This window comes from Lissotriton vulgaris, chromosome 2_2 (genome assembly GCF_964263255.1).
Source record: "Lissotriton vulgaris chromosome 2_2, aLisVul1.2, whole genome shotgun sequence".
NCBI lineage: Eukaryota > Metazoa > Chordata > Amphibia > Caudata > Salamandridae > Lissotriton > Lissotriton vulgaris.
The window spans coordinates 215,655,638-215,675,232 of record NC_141688.1 but is presented as its reverse complement, the minus strand read 5'-3'; the positions used below and the strand labels follow the sequence as shown (position 1 = coordinate 215,675,232).

Genomic DNA, 19,595 nt, shown 5'->3' with positions numbered 1-19,595 from the left:
TACAGGAGGATCCGATGCTGGAGGAGCACGTATGTTCTTTCCCATTGCTGAATTGGATTGCTGAACTATTTTCGGATGATGGCAGTGATTTCATACTGGAGGCTGTTGCAACTTTCTTTGCATATACTTTCCATTCATGACATGCCTGGGAGGAGTGCTTTGTTGTGAAATATAACTTTCCCCTCGCTGACTTGGAGAGATGGAGTGTGTTCAGCTGATGGAGAATTCAATCACGTGATGTCGCTGAGGATAACGTCATTGTGGCACATGATTTTGGGTATCGGATAAGTGCCTTGTTTTTTCTCTTACAGACATTTGGATTGATGCGGCCTGGTCCTACTTTCATATTTTTGAGACCTGGCGAATAACTTTTGGCTCGAAAGTTTTGTTTTTATTTTTAGACTTGAGGCCACTGTAGGCATTCATACATATTTATTCATACATATTTTTAGCTTATTTTAGCTCAAGATTATTGAACTTTGCTTTCAATTTTTGTATCTGATTTAGTATTGCCTTTTCCCTTATGTTTGACGGTGCTCGGACCAATGGGGGGGTGTCATATGGATACTTCGTTACATATATTGCGTTAAGTTAGCATGAGTGCATTACATGTTTAAACAGCCTTTTTTCCTTCGGCTTCAGTTTTGCACACGACACATACTTGTTGTTGTCGCCTTCACCCTAGAAGCGGTGAGGTGGTTTATTTGAGAATAATATGTTATTTCTATGCTATCAGCTTTGCCTGGTACACTTGGTACAACTGTCTGCACACTGAGAGCTGCACACTCTAAAATTAACCTAACACAAGGTTGCTGGGAGGCTTGATCCTCGCACCACATAAGACAAAACACAAATAATGTTGATGCCAACATTTTGGGCTCTACGCGGGTTTAAGATAGAGTTACACGGAATGAACGTAGACACTTGGTGCTGCGCATGAAGAGAGCTGGTAGCTGTTGATGTGATCTGCTCCTACTGACATTGAGAGGTATGGGGCCGCCCTGCTAAAGCCCGAATGAGACCTTCTTAGATATAAAATAATATGCTAGATAGGGTGCGCGAAATATAGGTGATATAGATTTCTATAGAAATTGCATTATAACATGCTAGCACCTTTTGCTTACTATGGATTAGTGACTATGCTGCTGACTCTGATTTTTATAATCTGCATTTTGGTATTATACAAGATACTGCGTTTGAGAACTTTGCATTGAATAATAAATATTTCAAACTTGCACTTGTGTTCTTTGACTCTCAGTTTTGGTTTGAAATGATTATATAACGAAAGAGTGTTCATGTGTTCCACGACTCCTGAGGTATTCTAAAGATCATGTTCTGGTTTGTCTAAGACATGGATCATTCCATAATGATCCATGAGACACTGTAGCTAGCTAGGTAAGGGGATTTCTGACACTGAGATGAGTTTTTGGATCATCCTAACTCACTGAGGTTCTAGATCTCTATGCACAGTTCTGTGGGAGAACGGAAACCCTGCTACATTACCACAGATAATTAGGTATTACATTTGGTAAAATACAGGTATTGCATAGAGCTGACAAACCCCACCAGCAAACCCACCAAAAATAAGGAGGTTCCTCAAATCAGAACTCTTACAGTTAAATTCAGGAATCATGGACCTTCTTCAAAACATGTAATAGAATTAGTACCAAAACAAGACCTTTTCAAAGGAAACTACTCACCATATTTCCTAGTCCCCAAACCGGACTTATCGCTAAGACCAATCGTTGTTCTAAGGTTCATAAACAAATTAATCTTGACACATCATTTCAAAATTGCTACACTCCAGGAAATAATCCCACAAATTCAAATAGGAGATTACATGGCAATAATAGATATCAGGGATGCCTATTTACACATCCTCATGAACAAAAGCCAAAGAAAATATCTCTGGGTCCTATTCAAGGGAACACACTACCAGTTCAAGGTACTCCCTTTCGTAATAAAATCAGAACCATGTGTCTTCACCAAGTGCCCAGCCGCAATCGTGGCACACCTGCAAAAAGATGGAATGCACGTCTACCCATATCTGGACGACTTGTAAAGGCATACACAAAAACATGTCTCAGCCACGTTCAAACGGCAATCCACACGCTCCAAAAATTAGGATTCTCAATAAATCACAAGAAATCCTCCACAAAACTAGAAAGGGAAAAGATTTTCTTGGGTGCAAGACTAAACTCAAAACTCGCACGGGCTTACCGTACGCAAAAAAAGGATACAAGCAATCAAATAAGAAACCTCCCTCTGCCGAAAGGGGGGGGTCTCTGACAGTGAGGAGCGTCATGAAGCTCATGGGAATGATGCCGTCAGGCATCCCACTCATTCCTAATGCCAGCCTATATATGCGCCCCATCCAGGAATGGCTTACCAGCTACTGGTCACAGACTACAGGGAGTTGGGAGGATCTAGCGGTTGTTTTGCGCAGGCTGCAAGCAGAAATACAATGGTGGGCATCCAGCAGCATAACACAAGGGAGACCTTTAAAAAACCCAGCTCCTTCTGTGACAATCACTAAGCAAGCTATCAGAACAGATATGGCAATGGGCAATTTCTCAAAGAATCGATCTGCAAATGATACATCAACCAGGTGTATACAACACAACACAGATCTTCTGAGCAGGCAGAACAACTGCTCCCACAAGTGGGAATTGAGGAACAAGACAGTACAAAACATCTTAAAACTCAGGGATACTCCAGAGAAAGACCTGTTTGCGACAATACAGAATAAGAAATGTCAGTTCTTTGCCTCTTTGCCTCTAGGTTTCCTCACCACCTGTCAAAAGGGAATGCCCTGTCACTAGATTGGTCGAGGACATTTGCATTAGCCATTCCACCAATAACTCTAATTCAAAGAGTTCTGGAAAAAGCAAGACAACCAGGACAAATTTAATTCCCATTGATACACAATGGGCCAGACAAACATGGTACTCTAGTCTGCTAGAACTGTCCAGTGGATAGATAATCAAAATCAGAGCGGACAAGGACCTACTAACAATGCAACAGGGCCAAATCTTTTACCCTGAGCCAACAACGTTGCGCCTGGCGCCTATATATGCGCCCCATCCAGGAATGGCTTACCAGGTACTGGTCACAGACTACAGGGAGTTGGGAGGATCTAGCGGTTGTTTTGCGCAGGCTGCAAGCAGAAATACAATGGTGGGCATCCAGCAGCATAACACAAGGGAGACCTTTAAAAAACCCAGCTCCTTCTGTGACAATCACTACAGACGCATCCCTCAATGGATGGGTAGCGCACTTCAAACAACTGAAGGTATGTGGTCTGTGGAACAACCGCCACTCTATAAAACACATGAATTACTTGGAAATGAAAACAGTATTTCTAGTATTTATAGCATTCCAGAACATTTACACAAACTGTCTTGATTCAAACGGACAACACCACCACAATGTTCTCAATAAACCGTGAGGTACGATGTCATTTCCACTAAGCAAGCTATCACAACAGATATGGCAATGGGCAATTTCTCAAAGAATCGATCTGCAAATGATACATCAACCAGGTGTATACAACACAACACAGATCTTCTGAGCAGGCAGAACAACTGCTCCCACAAGTGGGAATTGAGGAACAAGACAGTACAAAACATCTTAAAACTCAGGGATACTCCAGAGATAGACCTGTTTGCGACAATACAGAATAAGAAATGTCAGTTCTTTGCCTCTTTGCCTCTAGGTTTCCTCACCACCTGTCAAAAGGGAATGCCCTGTCACTAGATTGGTCGAGGACATTTGCATTAGCCATTCCACCAATAACTCTAATCCAAAGAGTTCTGGAAAAAGCAAGACAACCAGGACAAATTTAATTCCCATTGATACACAATGGGCCAGACAAACATGGTACTCTAGTCTGCTAGAACTGTCCAGTGGATAGATAATCAAAATCAGAGCGGACAAGGACCTACTAACAATGCAACAGGGCCAAATCTTTTACCCTGAGCCAACAACGTTGCGCCTGGCCCCTAAATATGTAGAGTTTGGGCATCTGAACTTGCCTCATTGAACAACAAATTCTGAAGGAGGCAAGAAAACAAAAAAGACAATGCTATGCCGCAAAATGGAAGCGGTGCACAGCTAACAACCGAATGAACTCTATCAATACACAAGAAACTATGATCATTTACCTAACGCAACTTCTTGACAGTCACATCAACTACTCAAGCATAAAGGTACACCTCGCTGCCATCATTGCTTACACCAGAGGAAAATCATACAGGAGCTTTTTCAGAAGACCTGCCATAAAACTGTTCCTGGAAGGGATTCAAAAGAATTGCTCCCCCTAGAACAGCCCCAGTCCCCATGTGGAGTTCAAATAATGTGCTTACACGACTTATGAGAAAACCATTTGAGCCTATGTATAAGACATACCTCAAACACGTTACTTTACAGCCAGCATTTCTTATTGCCATTACATCCTTACAGAGAGTACGTGAATTACAAGCGCTAATTATATAAGAACCATACATGAAAATCCATAAGGATAAGGTTATTTTAAAAACGAACCCACAATTCCTCCAAAGGTTGTATCCAAACATCACTTAGATCAAAGTGTTCTCCTTCCGGTCTTCTTCGAGGACCCAAAAGTAAGAGGGGAAAGAAGCCTCCATACCCTGGGTGTAAGGAGGGCACTACTGTACTATAAACAGAAAACAGAACAAACTCGTAAAAGCAAACAGTTTTTTGTTGCCTACTCACATACTAAAACAGAGACGCCTGTCACAAAGACATCAATTTTACAATGGATAGTCCAAACCATCCAACTATGCTATACCACCGCAAACAAAGAACTAACGGTACAACCAACAGCTCACTCAACCAGGAAGAAAGGAGTGATTCTGGCATTTATGGCCAAAGTGCCCATAGACACTGTATGTATAGCAGCTACATGGACATCACCATTCACCTTCACCAAACATTACTGTGTGGACATACAAATAAATAAGGAAATACAAATAGGATAAAAAGGTACTTCAACACCTGTTCGCAAAGTCTTCCTCTTACCACAGCCCCCGAGAAGGGAGAAACAACTACGTAATCTGATTCACAGCATGTGAATCCAGAAACGGATTCCTGCTGCAAAACGAATGGTTACTTACCAGTGGGAGTAGTTTTGCATCTTGAAGAATTTTCTGGATTCACATACGACCCACCCGGCCTCCCCTACAAGGAATATAAACAGGTGGGGAACCAAGTTCTAACAATTCTCTAAAGGACCATCTAAAGGACTATACAATAAAACATAGGCAAAAAAAGAATCCGAAGATGACTAACCCGCACAACGACCTCCTGGGTGCTGTCTGACATGACACAGGGTGACGTACCTAGCACCAAATGGTGGTCGATGCCCAAAACAGAAGAAAAAAAACAAAAAAACTATTCTAGACCAAAGCACTAGATGGCGGAATAATGCACAGCAGGTGAATACAGAAAATTCTTCAAGCTGCAAAACTACTCCTACTGGTAACTTACCATTTCGATAGTTATGCAGTTTAGAAAATTAAGCAAATGCTAGAACCACAACCGTAAAAAATAAAATGGTATTCAATTGACATTTAATTTTGAGCAAATCATGATTTTTTTTTTCTTTTGTCTTTTGTAATTAGTCTCCAGTGTCCCGAGACGATATAAGAGATGACAAAGCAACAATAAGATGTGAGACGTCTCCACCTTCCTCTCCCAGATCCTTGAGATTGGATCGAATCCACAAAGGAGCATTACATACTATGAGCCACGAAGATATCCGCGACATTCGAAAGTAAGACCTACAGCACCATTTTAGATGTCATTCTCGCTCTAGTGTCTTAAAAAAATCATCAGTGTTGAAGTGAATTACTATGAAGACAAAACTTGATTGTTTTCTTTTGTTAGTTCTACAGGGTCCCAAGACGGACAGGCTAGTAACCCAAGTAGCAGCAACAGCAGCCAAGATTCTCTTAACAAAGCCCAGAAGAAAAAGGGTATTAAATCATCCATCGGCCGTCTGTTTGGAAAGAAAGAAAAAGGTCGGCCTGGACAGATTGGCAGAGAGTCCCTAGGACAAGGTTTGTTTTTTTCATTTTATTTCTATGGTTTTGTGAGCACGACATTGTGCTCTCCCACCCTTGTGCTCCACATTACCACTGTCTAATCAAAACAACATTTTTATTGTCTTTGCCTGCTTTATGGCTGTGTGTGCTATCTACACGTCACTCCATATAATCATATAATATCATTCCAAGTAATTTGCCCCTCCTGTACAATGTCTTATGCCTTTTTATGTTTTTTAAGTTCAGGTAGATGTTGTAACATCTCCTCCATCCGGTGCCTATCATAATGGTTTAACAGGGCCTTGGTTCTATGCCTCTGCGTTTCCATCCCACAACCTACCTGCTTCCTTATCACATCAGTTTTTTTTCTCTTCTCTTCAGTAGTGGGTTATCTTCCGCTCTCTTTATTAAAGCTCTTTCCTTGTTAGTCTGGGAGTACTTGTCCCTAGATCAATAACCTATATTTGAGTGTGGCTTTAAAGTTATATTTTTATGAGAATCCGAAATACCTTTACTTTGTTTGAACTTTTTACCATCAACTACTAAACACTTGTTGCACTTTTTACATGGATAAATGCTGATTGCTTTTTTCGGCTTGAGAGTATTTCGATGAAGAACTTCTACTTTCTCCTCTATTTGAAGTAATGGTTTGCAACCCTTGTGCATCATATTGTAGTGTCAGCAATTGGCCTTTAAAGGGAATGATTTTTATGGTTTGTCATCTTATACAGTCACCCTATAATTATGCCTTGTGTACTCTTCTTGTTATGAGTCTGAGAGACCTTTACAAGTATAGTGCTGGTTGTTCATCATCTTGCTCATTCACCCTATAATCCTGCCAGACATCATCTTGTTCTGTCATTGGCTCTTCAGAAACGGAGCAGTGGCTTTGCAGTAATGTCCTTCTGAATCCGTGAGTGTGCTGAGGTGTGAATGGCTGTAGAGGTGGTGTTTAAACAGTAGACACTTTCTCTGACATGCAGAGTACTGAACTCTTAAGAAAGGACACCCTCAAATATTCGTTTTCATTTTTAGTAATGTGGCTGTTGAGTGCTTTTTGTTTGGGCAACAATGCTGCCTGTGCCTGAGTCTTTATAAATACATTCCTGTACATCTGGCCTGAGAACTTTCTCTTTCTTCGTATTGATGCCCTTTGCGTGAATGTTTACTCCAGACTGGGTGTGGGGAATTTCTGTGCTTAGAGATAGATTTAAAAGCTGTGATCTGATCGGGTCATCTCATCATTGATGCACATATACAGTAGATGGTTGTTTTCTATTGCTATGAACATTGCAGTTAAAGTCTGCTACAACAGCCAAAGTCCAAGCTTTCTTCAAAAGTGGCCAATTGAGCAATTCAGGTTGACTTCTTGGCAGGTCAATCCCCTGGGAGGACATCTGTTTTGTTTGATGCAGTGTATGAAAGTGCCCCTTTTTGACATCGTCACCCCCACGTTTTACCTGGTGCCTGATAACATTTCGACAAAGTTCACTGGGTTCCTGGTAACACGTCCCCCAGTGCCAAATCCATTTTCATAAACTGTACAATTGTTCCCCAATTAGCAATACCATTAGCACCCCTTGCAAGTCATACTAACTGGTAGCGCTGGTACTTAGGGCAAGGAGGCTAAAGAGGATCCCTAAGGGCTGCAGCATGTATTGTTGCCCTAAGGAACTCCTCGACATCAACATACAAACTGCTATTGCAGGCTGAGTGCCATGGTGCAGAGAAAAGTGAAGACCGGACATGACACATCTCCTGTGTATTTTGCCTACAGACACTGCATGCAGTATAAGTAAGCCAACCCTTACAGCCCTAATGCAGGATGCACTATACTACATGTTTGGACATATCTGCATGAGCAAACATCCCCCTATGATATCCTAGTTGATTCTTGAATATTGCAAGCGAACAGAGAAGCCAATTTAAGAATGTGCTGAACACTGGTGTTTGCGAGTTTCTAGCTACATGATGGCTACACTGGTTCTAGTGATGAGTTTACTAATACACGCACGCAGAGGGCACGCACCCAGAGGGCACTGCCCCCTGAAAACCTGCCAACTACTAGTGTACCAGCAGACTGGTGTAGACCAGCTCTACCACCACAGGCAACGGTCTGACTCCATGCAGGTGAGGTTAAGAAAAAAGGGGTAACCCTGTGTCCCTCAGAACCTGGGTATTTATAGTTCAAACAAAAAACGGTTCTGTTGGGTCGGACCAATTACTTGTAAAAACATTCAATTAATGAGAACAGAAACAAGAACTCTCTGATACAAGTCCAACAATTTGAAGAATAAATCAATGAACACTCAAGAGCTTAAATCATGTATTCGATCAATTGTATTAAAGGCTTTCAAACATTTGGTATCTGAATTGTATTCATTCTTAAATAACATTCAATGCTTGTAGTGACTATCAAATAAAGGTGACTTTCAGTGAAGGGTGCTCAGTGCATAGCAATATATACAGTGCAATTTATGTACAAGTATATACAGGTTTCTTCATTGGCCAGCTAATGCTTTTTAAACCAAGGATTCCTAAAGTTCCTATCCGGATCCTGGTCTCTCTGGGCCTGTGATGCTTGTCGACGTTTCGACCCTCTTGCGCCCCGGTTGGTGGTCGCAGCGGGTCTTTCTCAAGACAGGGGGACTGTATCTGGGACAGACGGGATAACTTCAGTCTGAGGCCGGTGTGGCAAAGATGCCAGTCAACTCTTCGGAGTGATTGATTTCAAAGACAAACGGGGGATGCTTCTTGCCTCTCGTATGCGCGCTTGAGTCTAGCAGCGCGTCTGACGCGTTGCTAGACTCAAGCGCGCATATGAGAGGCAAGAAGCATCCCCTGTTTGTCTTGGAAATCAATCACTCCGAAGAGTTGACTGGCATCTTTGCCACACCGGCCTCAGACTGAAGTTATCCCGTCTGTCCCAGATACTGTCCCCCTGTCTTGAGAAAGACCCGCCGCGACCACCAACCGGGGCGCAAGAGGGTCGAAACGTCGACGAGCATCACAGGCCCAGAGAGACCAGGATCCGGATAGGAACTTTAGGAATCCTTGGTTTAAAAAGCATTATCTGGCCAATGAAAAAACCTGTATATACTTGTACATAAATTGCACTGTATATATTGCTATGCACTGAGCACCCTTCACTGAAAGTCACCTTTATTTGACAGTCACTACAAGCATTGAATGTTATTTAAGAATGAATAAAATTCAGATACCAAATGTTTGAAAGCCTTTAATACAATTGATCGAATACATGATTTAAGCTCTTGAGTGTTCATTGATTTATTCTTCAAATTGTTGGACTTGTATCAGAGAGTTCTTGTTTCTGTTCTCATTAATTGAATGTTTTTACAAGTAATTGGTCCGACCCAACAGAACCGTTTTTTGCTCCATGCAGGTGAGAGCCCACGCTCTAAGGGCAGAAATAATGCTGCTCTGGTCGGAGGTGTCACCTCCTCCAAGCAGGATTACTAAGTGATCAGCATATTCTGGCCAGAGACTTCAAAAGCCTCAACTGCCTTTAATATGCAACGCAAGACTTCCACAGACCGGGGAAATGCCACTCCTTGCCCCGCGCCCATTTGGCACCAGGACTGGCGGGAAAATTAAATAAACCAACAACAAAAGACCCTGTCCACAGGACGCTAATTGTGTCAGTTACTTATATAATAGAACAGTCTGTACGTACTGATAACTATTCTCTTCCCCTACGTAATTTTATTCTCATAAGGGGACAATTCACTGCACCTCGCCCATAGTTTTCTAATATTTAAAATAAAAAGCCAATCTTCCTTGACAGTTACACAGAACACCATATAAAAAAGTCTGACACCTCTAATCAGTACCGGGCATCCACACCATCAGTGTTAGACCAAATTCTACTTAGAAAAAATGTGCGAGAAACGAATGACACCTCACGGAAACACCACCAACGGGGTAACTGGTATGTAATCTCCAGACACGCCCCTGTCTCATCATCGGTTGTCATCCGATTCTCAAAGAAAAAAGCGAAAGAGTGTCCAAAACAATAAACCAAATGGTGCAAAAAACAGTGGAAGCAGAAAACATCTGCTAGTGACAAACAATTACATAAATAAGTGCATAAAACACAGCATCCAATTCTCTTCAATAACTTTATTCATAGAGAAATGAATGTCTGCTGTTGAAATAAAAAGGCTGGTAGCTATTCATGCATACCATTACCTATTGCCATTGCCGACATGTTTCACTGCCACAACAATTTTGGCAGATTCATCAGGGCTGCACTATATGCTGCCACTCCACTCTTGGACACTTGTTCTGTGTTAACCAGAAACAGCCTGAATGCTCATTCCGGCTGCCTGGGGATTAAATGGGATGCAGTAATACTCCTAACGTGAGTCTCCACCTTCACTTAGCTTGTATCAATCGTGAGATCTTCCGACGAGCTCCTCGTCTCGTTCGTCAAAATTAAATAGTCATGAGGCCTGTCCCCCTAAGGTAGGCTAGTACCACCACTAAGGTAGGCTACCTAAAGTATCATATAAGTTGGGGTAGGATTAAGCTTTCTGGGTCAGGGTAATGCCCACTTCCCACAGGAAGTGGTCATATAGAAGTTGTAGACACCCTAAAGGTTAGTAACCCTTTGACTGCTACCCATCACTCCCTGTAACAGCCCTAAATTGAGTAATTAGGTGGCACCTCTGACACCCGGACCTTAGATTCGACAGATAGAGAAGGACACAGTGAGTTGCAAGAAAAAAACGAGAACTGAAGACTGCTGTGGTCTTTTGACCCCAAACCCAGCCTGCCACACTAAGTTTCGACAATCGCGACTCGTCCTGCAGATAAACACCTGCCAAGAACCCAGGTGGGCTGCCAGCACTCTCTAAATTGCAAGCAATCTCCCTTGGAGTAGAGGAGCTACACACCTTCAGTCTGCAGGCACAGAAACACAGTCTGGTCCACCAAGTTGCTGCTCCCTGACCTGCCGGTTGCAGCTGCTCCCCAGGAAGAGGACCCTGTATTCCTGAAGGTCAGATCAGTTCCCCACACAGTGGGAGGAGACTAGAACAAACTGAAGCAGCACAAGACCAATACCCGGGGTAGCAGACCCCTATCAACAAACTGAGACCGTGAGAGTCAAGTAGGGACTCCAGCGACTCCAAGACAAAGCAGTCATAGAGGAACGTCAGCACAGCAGAGACTCATTTCGTGTGTGGCCCACCTTTCCTGAGTGTTGCACCCTCAACTGGCCAGACAGAAGACCGCAAGGCCCCAGGACGCACAAAGCCCAGCAGACCTTTCTGCTCTTCACCGTGCCCCTCAGCCCAGGTACCGAATAACCGGCTTTGCACCCTTATCCCGTGGACCCTTATGACCCGAGCCCCCCTGATGGGACCTCCCAGATCTAATCTCAAGTACCCCTATGTAGCCTGTTTCTAGGTGGCCCCCTTCTCCTTACTAGCGTAGCGCGCACAGCTACCAACGTGGCCAGCACCTCTGCACCCAGATACCACAGGGCAGGTAATTAGAAACTGCTGGTAGTACTTTAGACTGTGGTCCCCTACAATCCTAAGTCCCGAAGGAGCCCCAGTCCTCCCCCCCCCCCCACCCCCCCACCCCCTCCTCAAAAAAAACTAAATGCAAATAACTGTATGCTATTCTTGCCTTTTTTCCCATAGGAAAGCATTGTGTGTAAAGACTCATCTAAGTGTACATTTTACTTACCTGCTAAAATCAATAGTTTAAAAAGTACATTCTTGCCATCTCAGTTCTTGGTATCAAACTTTAATAAAAAAATTGCAACTTCTTTTTGTTAATTGGCCTTGGATTTTTTCTTGAGTGTCTCATTTATTGCCTGTCTGTGGGTCAGCAAATGCTTAGCACTATCCTCTGATACGCCGAACTGCTCACCCACACTACCACGGAAGAGAGCATTTGGGATGTCATTTGTGCCAATGTAAGCAAGTCTGGGGTTGCCTGCACTCTTTACACAGTGTACATTATTTTGGCCGAAAATGTAAAGAGCCAACTAACTGCATGCTGGGTACACTGATAGCACTGGAGAACCTTGGTCTCTGAAGTCCAATTTATGTGAAGAGGCTACTGGGCTGCCCCAATTGTCACAATTTGAATCCTTCGAGGTCTGCAATTGGGGAGGTAGCAGAATAAGTAGAAATTTGGCACTGCTGATGGCATAGCGCAGTCACTTTCCACCACTTTGGTGCTGAATTCTCTATGTGCAAGGAAAGGCATTGCACTCTGAACAGGTGCTCGCGTACCATTGTTTCTGAAGACAGAATTAACGTTTTAAACAAATTGAATGAAACAGTCAGTTAACCTGTTCCATATTTTCTTTTTTATACCTCTTAGCTGGAACACCAGACACTGATAGTTCATCTCAAGACACATTGGGGCTTACCAAACTAGGTGGACAAGCAGAAAAAAATAGGAAACTACAGAAAAAGTAAGTGCCAATGGATTATAATCGGTAAAATATTTGTTTATTTTGGATATAATTTCACTTAAATCAAACGAATCATACACCTTGCATGAAGATATGAATTACAATTTTAACTTTCATAGATTTGTGCCAAACGGTAATCCAAGTTTACATTGGAACCAGTGATAGCTAGAACCTAATGTCAGACTCCCTATACCTACTTCATAAAATTGCAGAAATGTGTAGGCTGTGAATATATGTGAGGGGGGTGCAATTAGAAATTCTTGCTAAATCTCCATTCGAGGCTCGTTGTCTCATGGCTGGTCCGTGATGTCAAAGCCTGAAATACAAGATGTGTTACAGGTTGGTACAAGAGTCCCTAGGGGAACTCCTGTTGGATTCAGTATAGTCTTGTGGGTTCAGCATTTTGTAAGTAGGGATGCTCTTGAAATATATTTTGTTTTGCATCATCTTTTAGAATGTAGTCTATTATCCTTTTATCGATGTAGCACAGGATGCAACAGTGCCTCCAAAATGTGTGATTAGTTTTCCTTTGCCCATGACACTTAATGGAATATCTAGTTTTAATTCACATTAATTAACCGGACCACTTTGGGGGATTCTTGGTTCTTGTGTAGATTATTAAATGCTGGGTCTCTGTGTTTGATAATTGATTGTTCCTCTTGAGTGGTAAGAAATCTTGATCCAGCAAGAGATACATTTTTGTATCCCTTAATAAAAGTCTCATGGAAGAGAGCCTGGTGGTTAGCTTCAGGCCACTCCTTTTCAGCATTGTAAACTGTGGTAAATTGGATCAGCTGTGTCTTCAATAGACTGTACTACTACCATGCTACGGATATACAGGTTATAAGACTACAGTGCAACCCAGCAAGATGTAGTGTGATATTTATTTATTTATTTATTTAAATGCTTATAGAGCGCCAGAATCGAACCCAAGGGTTATCTCCGCGCTATGGCCGCAAGCACAGGTGACTGAATAGCAACAGTACCGGTGAACTGATGATGCGTAGTGAGGAGGTGGAAGTGATGTTTGGGATAAGTTGGGAGGGGGGGGATAATGCCTACACAGAGGTAGACTAACCAACGGCACTGGGACTAATTGTTTAATATAGCTAAAGTATATCAGTACATTCTGTAATTAACAGATGTGTTAAGAGAGACGGATAAAAGGACTGGAATATGTAAGTGTATTGCTGCAATTGCTGTTGCATTGTTTATAAAAGGCAATACATTTTTTTTTTAAATCAATAGACTGTACCACTATCCTTTTGCTAAGATGTGTGGAATTTTGCCCAGTAACTAAGAGAATCTATAGGCTTGACCTGATTGTGCATGTGAGGGGAATTCTGCGGGCATGCATAAAAATGAAAGACCCATTAAGAATTTTAATTTATTTTTATTTTTGGTTTTCACTAAATCTTTGTGATAGTGCTTATGGAACAGTCTGTGACAGGTGAATCAGGCGAGTCATCTGTGTTGGTTCAAGGAGTACAGTCTTTGCTGTGACACAACTTGGAAATGTATCAGAATGGAAATGCTGCTACTGCTGCTAACTCTTTACCATACTGGCTATGGTGGATATCTCTAACCATCCTGTCTCTGCTTTTTTTCTTCCTTTGAAGCTGCCAACGTGCGTTGGGTATTTTCCTACTGTTCCTCTTAGCACATTAAATTAAGGACTTTATTTGCACTGCTCTGGAGTATTGCACATCAAAACAGTTACATCTACAGGGCATCTACAGAGGCAATACTGTCCATGCTTACATTGGATGTCTCCTCTATGACACACTCTGCTTGCATCTCAAGGTTGCGATCAAGGAAGTGTTAAGAGAACAGAGGAGTGCTTGTATGATGTCCCAAGCATCTGTCATATTTGAAAGTAGTCATTGGTAACCACAGGACTTGGGCCAGGTCTATGCAGGAATAGAAGAGTAGAGTGCAGTCTCTAGACCCAGAACTCCTGGCGTAGAGCTGCCATGCCCACTGTCATTTTTATTTTTGCTGGCGTTTGTTGGAACTGGTAAACCACTTCAAGTGGGAAAATAGGTTATTGCTAGTGTGAGTTTGTGACAACCAGACATTTCCTTTAACAGCTCAAAGGTGATGGTTAGAAATTGTTTAATTCAATAGACTGGTAATTATTCAGGGTGACTTCAACTCCTTTGTTAAATTGTCCGTGCCATTACACAGTCCAGCCATATTATGGTTTTACCTAGCATTCTCTGAAACGAGATGCAAGCCACTCCAGATGTGTTTCAGATGTGATGGACTGATTAGTGAGGTGTAGCTTACAACCTTCTTGCACAGTATCTCTAGACCTATGCCTAGGCATGTCCATACTACTCATGATTATCCACTTAGAGAGCAGCACAAAAATGATGCCTAAAGTTATTTAAATCTGTCTGAACTACTGATAATCACTCTGGACGCATTACATTTCATCATTTTTTTCTCACCTGTAGGATTAGACCTTAGCACCAACAATGTGCTGGAAATGAATTGAATTTATTAGCCTCTACTTGATATCTGGCATTTTCTTTACTGTTTATCTCTATCCTCTCTTTAAAACTGTTATGTTGGAGGAGCAACCAAGATGGCCGCGTGAGCACAGGGCTCCCGAGACCCTCGTAACCTCCCGCATATATCCTGCAGACTATCCTGACTTTTATATATGTCTTCGTGAAGATAAACCACTGGGGAGGCAAAAACTGCAACCAGAATCCGGATCGGACCCCGGGAACGGGAGTTGTGACGATTGGAAGATTGCGGCCTGCGCCTCCGTGATTCCCGGCTGTGGAGTTGGCATGGTGCCCGAGATGTAGTTGAACAACATCGGCCTGAGGTGGCGGAGACTACCGGTCCGGCCCACTTTCACTTTCGCCTACTAGAGAGACCCGATACTGTGAGTGCCTCCCTCTCGCTGAAGGTGACGGTCTGGTTTGGCACTCGAGTGTGTGTATTTCACGGATGGACCTGCCTTGGAGAGACGCTTGAGCCGTGTTTTCGGGCTGATTCTGCACTTCCGCTCAAGGGACCTTTGAGACCTCCATCTTTCTACTCTGTCTGACTGCCTCAAGTTGACCGACGTCGATTGCTGCCAGGCATGGCCTACCACTCAGCCGCTTGATTGCGCTTTTATCCCCCCACCCCAGTTTGGAATCATACTTACTGCCTTCCACAATGGCGGGGAAGCCGGAGGGGGACAAACACAGATCTAAGACCACTCGGCGGGGTGGCTATACCCAGACCAACATCATGGACCGCTATGCCCAGGCTAAGGTGTCGCCCAGTGGACCGGGTAGGTCGCTGGAGGGAACGGGAGATCCACTGACCTCAGCGGCGGAGCCTGCCCTGCAAGACGTCATGGCCGCCATCGATGGGATCAGATCGTCCCTCGGGAAACAAATGGAGACTCTCGCCCACAAACTCGACACAGTGGCGATTGATGTAAATCTGATCCGCACGGACCTAACGGAAACCAACGAAAAGGTTAAATTGTTGGCCATTAAGACTTCTGGTCTGACGGACGACGTTGTTGAGATACAGACAGAGGTTTGCAATTTGAGGGCCTCCAATGACCTCCTTGCGCGTCTGGAGGATTTTGAAGGAAGGTCTAGGTGGAACAACATCCGTATCATCTGGGTTCCGGAGAAAGCGGAGGATCCAGCAGCTGATCTCTTCGTGGAGAACCTGATCATGAATCACCTTGCACCCAAGCGACTGAGTAGTTTTTTCACTGTGGAACAAGCTCACAGGGTTCCGGGTGGAAAACCCAAGACTGGTGCCCCACCGCGGCCTATAATAGCGCAGATTTTTTACTTCCGTGATAGAGACGCTATCCTGTAGGCTTCGCGGGCGGTCCCATAAAGTTTGAGAACACTACCATCAGTTTTTATCCAGACTTTACCAAATCTGTTCAGAAACCGGGACTTGGTAAAAAGGAGACTCCGTGAGATGGGCCTCAAGTACGCCATGCTTTTTCCGGCCAAGTTGCGCATTGAAAAGAAGAGCGGACTTATTTTTTTGACAGACCGGACGTGGTGGCCGACTGGCTGGATACTCTACCGACCCATCATCCGCAGGACGGGCAGAGCGGTGGTGCAGAGGGCGGATGAATGGACCAGGAATAAGCCCTATCATTGACTGGTTCCTGGGGTCTTCCGGAGGTTTCGAACTGTGGTGCATTAACTGTGTAATATGACTCTGTGAGGCATTTTGGGGGGTTGCGGGGCTATCAGGGGTCATTTTCCTCCTCTGCTAGACTTTCTGTAGCTTATTTTAGATGTGGGGCGACAGGCACACTGCAAGTTGGGGTCACTCCCCAGATGTGGTCCTACTTCAGGATCACTTGATAGGAAATGCATGCTATGCTATGAATAGGAAGGGATATTGTTTGGTCGCCCATGCAGGGTTCTCCTCAGTCTCCCGAGGGGTGGGTATTCTTATTAAGAACTCTCTCCCGTTGGAAGTTGATGCAACGGTCCTCGATGATAGAGGGTGCTATGTCGTTCTTACTGGTCGTTGGGAGGGCAGGACCCTTTCCCTGATCTCCGTATATGTCCCTCCCGGCCTACAGTCCACTACCTTTGCAGACTGGGGGCGGGTTCTCCTTGCTCTCTCCGAGGGATCATTGCTACTGGGTGGTGATTTTAATGCAGTTATATCTGGTATCTCTGATAGACACCCACCTAGGGACCTCAAGGGGGCGCAGAACTGGCTTCATGATTTCATTGATGCTTTAGGCCTTGTAGACTGCTGGACTGTTGCACCCCTCTCAGCGGCAATACACATTTTACTCTGGTGCCCATGGTAGCCTCTCGAGGATTGATTACGTCTTGGTGCCTGCTGCACAGGCGCCTTTTGTCGCTGAGGTTAAACATATGGCTCGGGGAATTTCTGATCACTCTCCTTTGTGGCTTCGATTTGAATTGTCTTTGGGGACCGAGGGGCAGGTCGCCCCGATCAACCCTTGGTATCTCCGCAATCCTAAGACTCGTCGCTATTTGATAAAATCACTGGATCTATATTTTTGCAGAGAATGAGGCTCTGTTTCGTCCGCAGTGTCGCTTTGGGAAGCCTTTAAAACAGTTCTTAGGGGCCAAGCCCTGTCTCTGATTGCCGGCGTTAAGAAACAGAGAGATGAGGCGGTAGTGAAGGTTGAGACTGAAATAGCAGATCTGGTGTTAGACCTGGAACAAGAGGTTACCTGCGCGAAGACACATACGTTGCGATTAAAACGGTTGGAATACAGGGCTTTGGTTACGGATGCAGCTAAGGCCATGAGTCGAGAGCAACAGGGTCGTCTATATGACGTGGGAGATAAAGCAGGTAAATTGATAGCATGGTTGAACAAGAGGGACAGAGCTAGTCGTGTTGTGCCTGAGATTGAGATGGTGAGTGGTATGCGGGTCTCGGACCCGGTAGAGCTTGTTGAGTGCTTTACTGATCATTTTCGGACGGTGTACTCCCGTGTCGGATAGGCCGGAGGAGGACTCATTTGTTGCTACGTGACATTACTTTGCCGAGTTTTTCAGATGCAGATAGAGAGCAAATGGACAGCGCAATAACCACTGATGAGGTAGCCCTCGCGATCCGCTCATTGCGGTCTGGTAAGGCCATGGGTCCTAACGGGCTGCCGATACAGCTATACAAGTTGCGGCCCGACAAGATAGCTCCCTATCTGAGAGATATGTTTTTGGAGTCTCGTGAACGTGGTTCTCTCCCCCGGGATCAGCGACTTGCGACGATTGTTTTTATACATAAGGAGGGGAAACCGAGGGACAAGTGTGGGTCGTACCGACCTTTATCTCTTTTGAACGCCGAGCCTAAGATCTCGCAAAGGTACTGGCCAATCGATTGATACTGTTATTAGCGAACTGATCCATCCGGATCAGTCCGGTTTTATTCCCCATCGTAACACTGCGTTGAATCTCAGGCGTCTGCACTGAGTTCTCGCGAGGGCTGTGACGCTGCGTGAGCTGGCCATTTTGGCGTCCTTGGATGCCACAATGGCTTTTGATACTATTGAGTGGCCTTATCTGCGGGCTGCGTTAGCTAAATTCGGTTTTGGTCCCGGTTTTATCGGTTGGGTCCGACTTCTTTACGAAGACCTCCTTGCGCAAATTGTAGTAAACGGTCGAGTCTCGGTTCCGTTTGGTCTCAGACGTGGTACTCGTCAGGGGTGTCCCCTGTCACCGCTCCTGTTCTCCCTGGCCCTTGAACCCCTTGCCGCCTGGATCCGCTGGGAGCCCTCGATGAGGAGTATTCGGTGGTCCTCCGATTATGAAGACCGCATTTTGCTCTATGCAGACGACATTCTGCTATATCTGACCTCGCCCAGGAAGTAGCTGATGCGTTTCTGTGATGTTCTGGCCTCCTTTGGTAAGAACTCGGGTTTAATTATCAATTGGGCAAAATCCTATTTGTACGTTCTTTCTGGTGACGTCCCCCTTCTTACGCGTAAATGCCCCATACAGGTGATGCAGACGGGATTTAAATATCTTGGTATCTGGGTCTCTACAGACCCTGTGGCTCGGTATGAGCTGAATCTTCTCCCACCTTTAATTAGATTGCGACAGGACGTCACAGGTTGGCATAGACTTCCACTCTCGCCGTTGGGACGCGCGGCCCTCTTTAAGATGATGTCTCTGCCGCGTTACCTTTATGCCCTCCAAAACACTCTTGATATAGTCCCTGCCAGTTATTTTCGTAAAGTTGAGGGTCTCCAGAGGAAACTGATATGGGATGGTAGACCTCGCATTGCGCTGGCCAAACTAACGCTTCTGTGGTACGATGGGGGTATCGCCCTCCCGGACATCAAGCGATATTACTGGGCATCTCAGTTGGGGGCCATTAATCATGGTGTGTATGGTCCCGAATTGAACCCTGCATTCGCTATGGATAGATGGCTGCTGCCTGGGGGTAATTACTATAGGGCACTGTACTCAAAATCAGTGGTCAAGTCATTGTCGGGGCCTACTAAGACGGCAGTTCGTATATGGCAAGACGCAACTATTTCGATGGGATGGAAGGACCGCTTCACTTTAGCGACCCCACTTTTCGACTCTGATAGACTTGGT

At 44.4% G+C, this 19,595-nt stretch overlaps 1 protein-coding gene across 10 annotated transcripts in view; it reads left to right on the top strand.

Moving 5' to 3' along the window:
- PPFIA1 (PPFI scaffold protein A1) overlaps window positions 1-19,595 on the top strand; it is a 922,132-nt gene that overhangs the window by 494,919 nt on the left and 407,618 nt on the right. For all 10 annotated transcript variants that reach the window (XM_086959570.1, XM_086959566.1, XM_086959563.1 and 7 more), the window contains 3 exons: window positions 5,643-5,794; window positions 5,908-6,080; window positions 12,426-12,519. In XM_086959570.1, coding sequence (XP_086815696.1) covers window positions 5,643-5,794; window positions 5,908-6,080; window positions 12,426-12,519 — 419 coding nt within the window. The remainder of the gene's footprint in view (window positions 1-5,642; window positions 5,795-5,907; window positions 6,081-12,425; window positions 12,520-19,595) is intronic.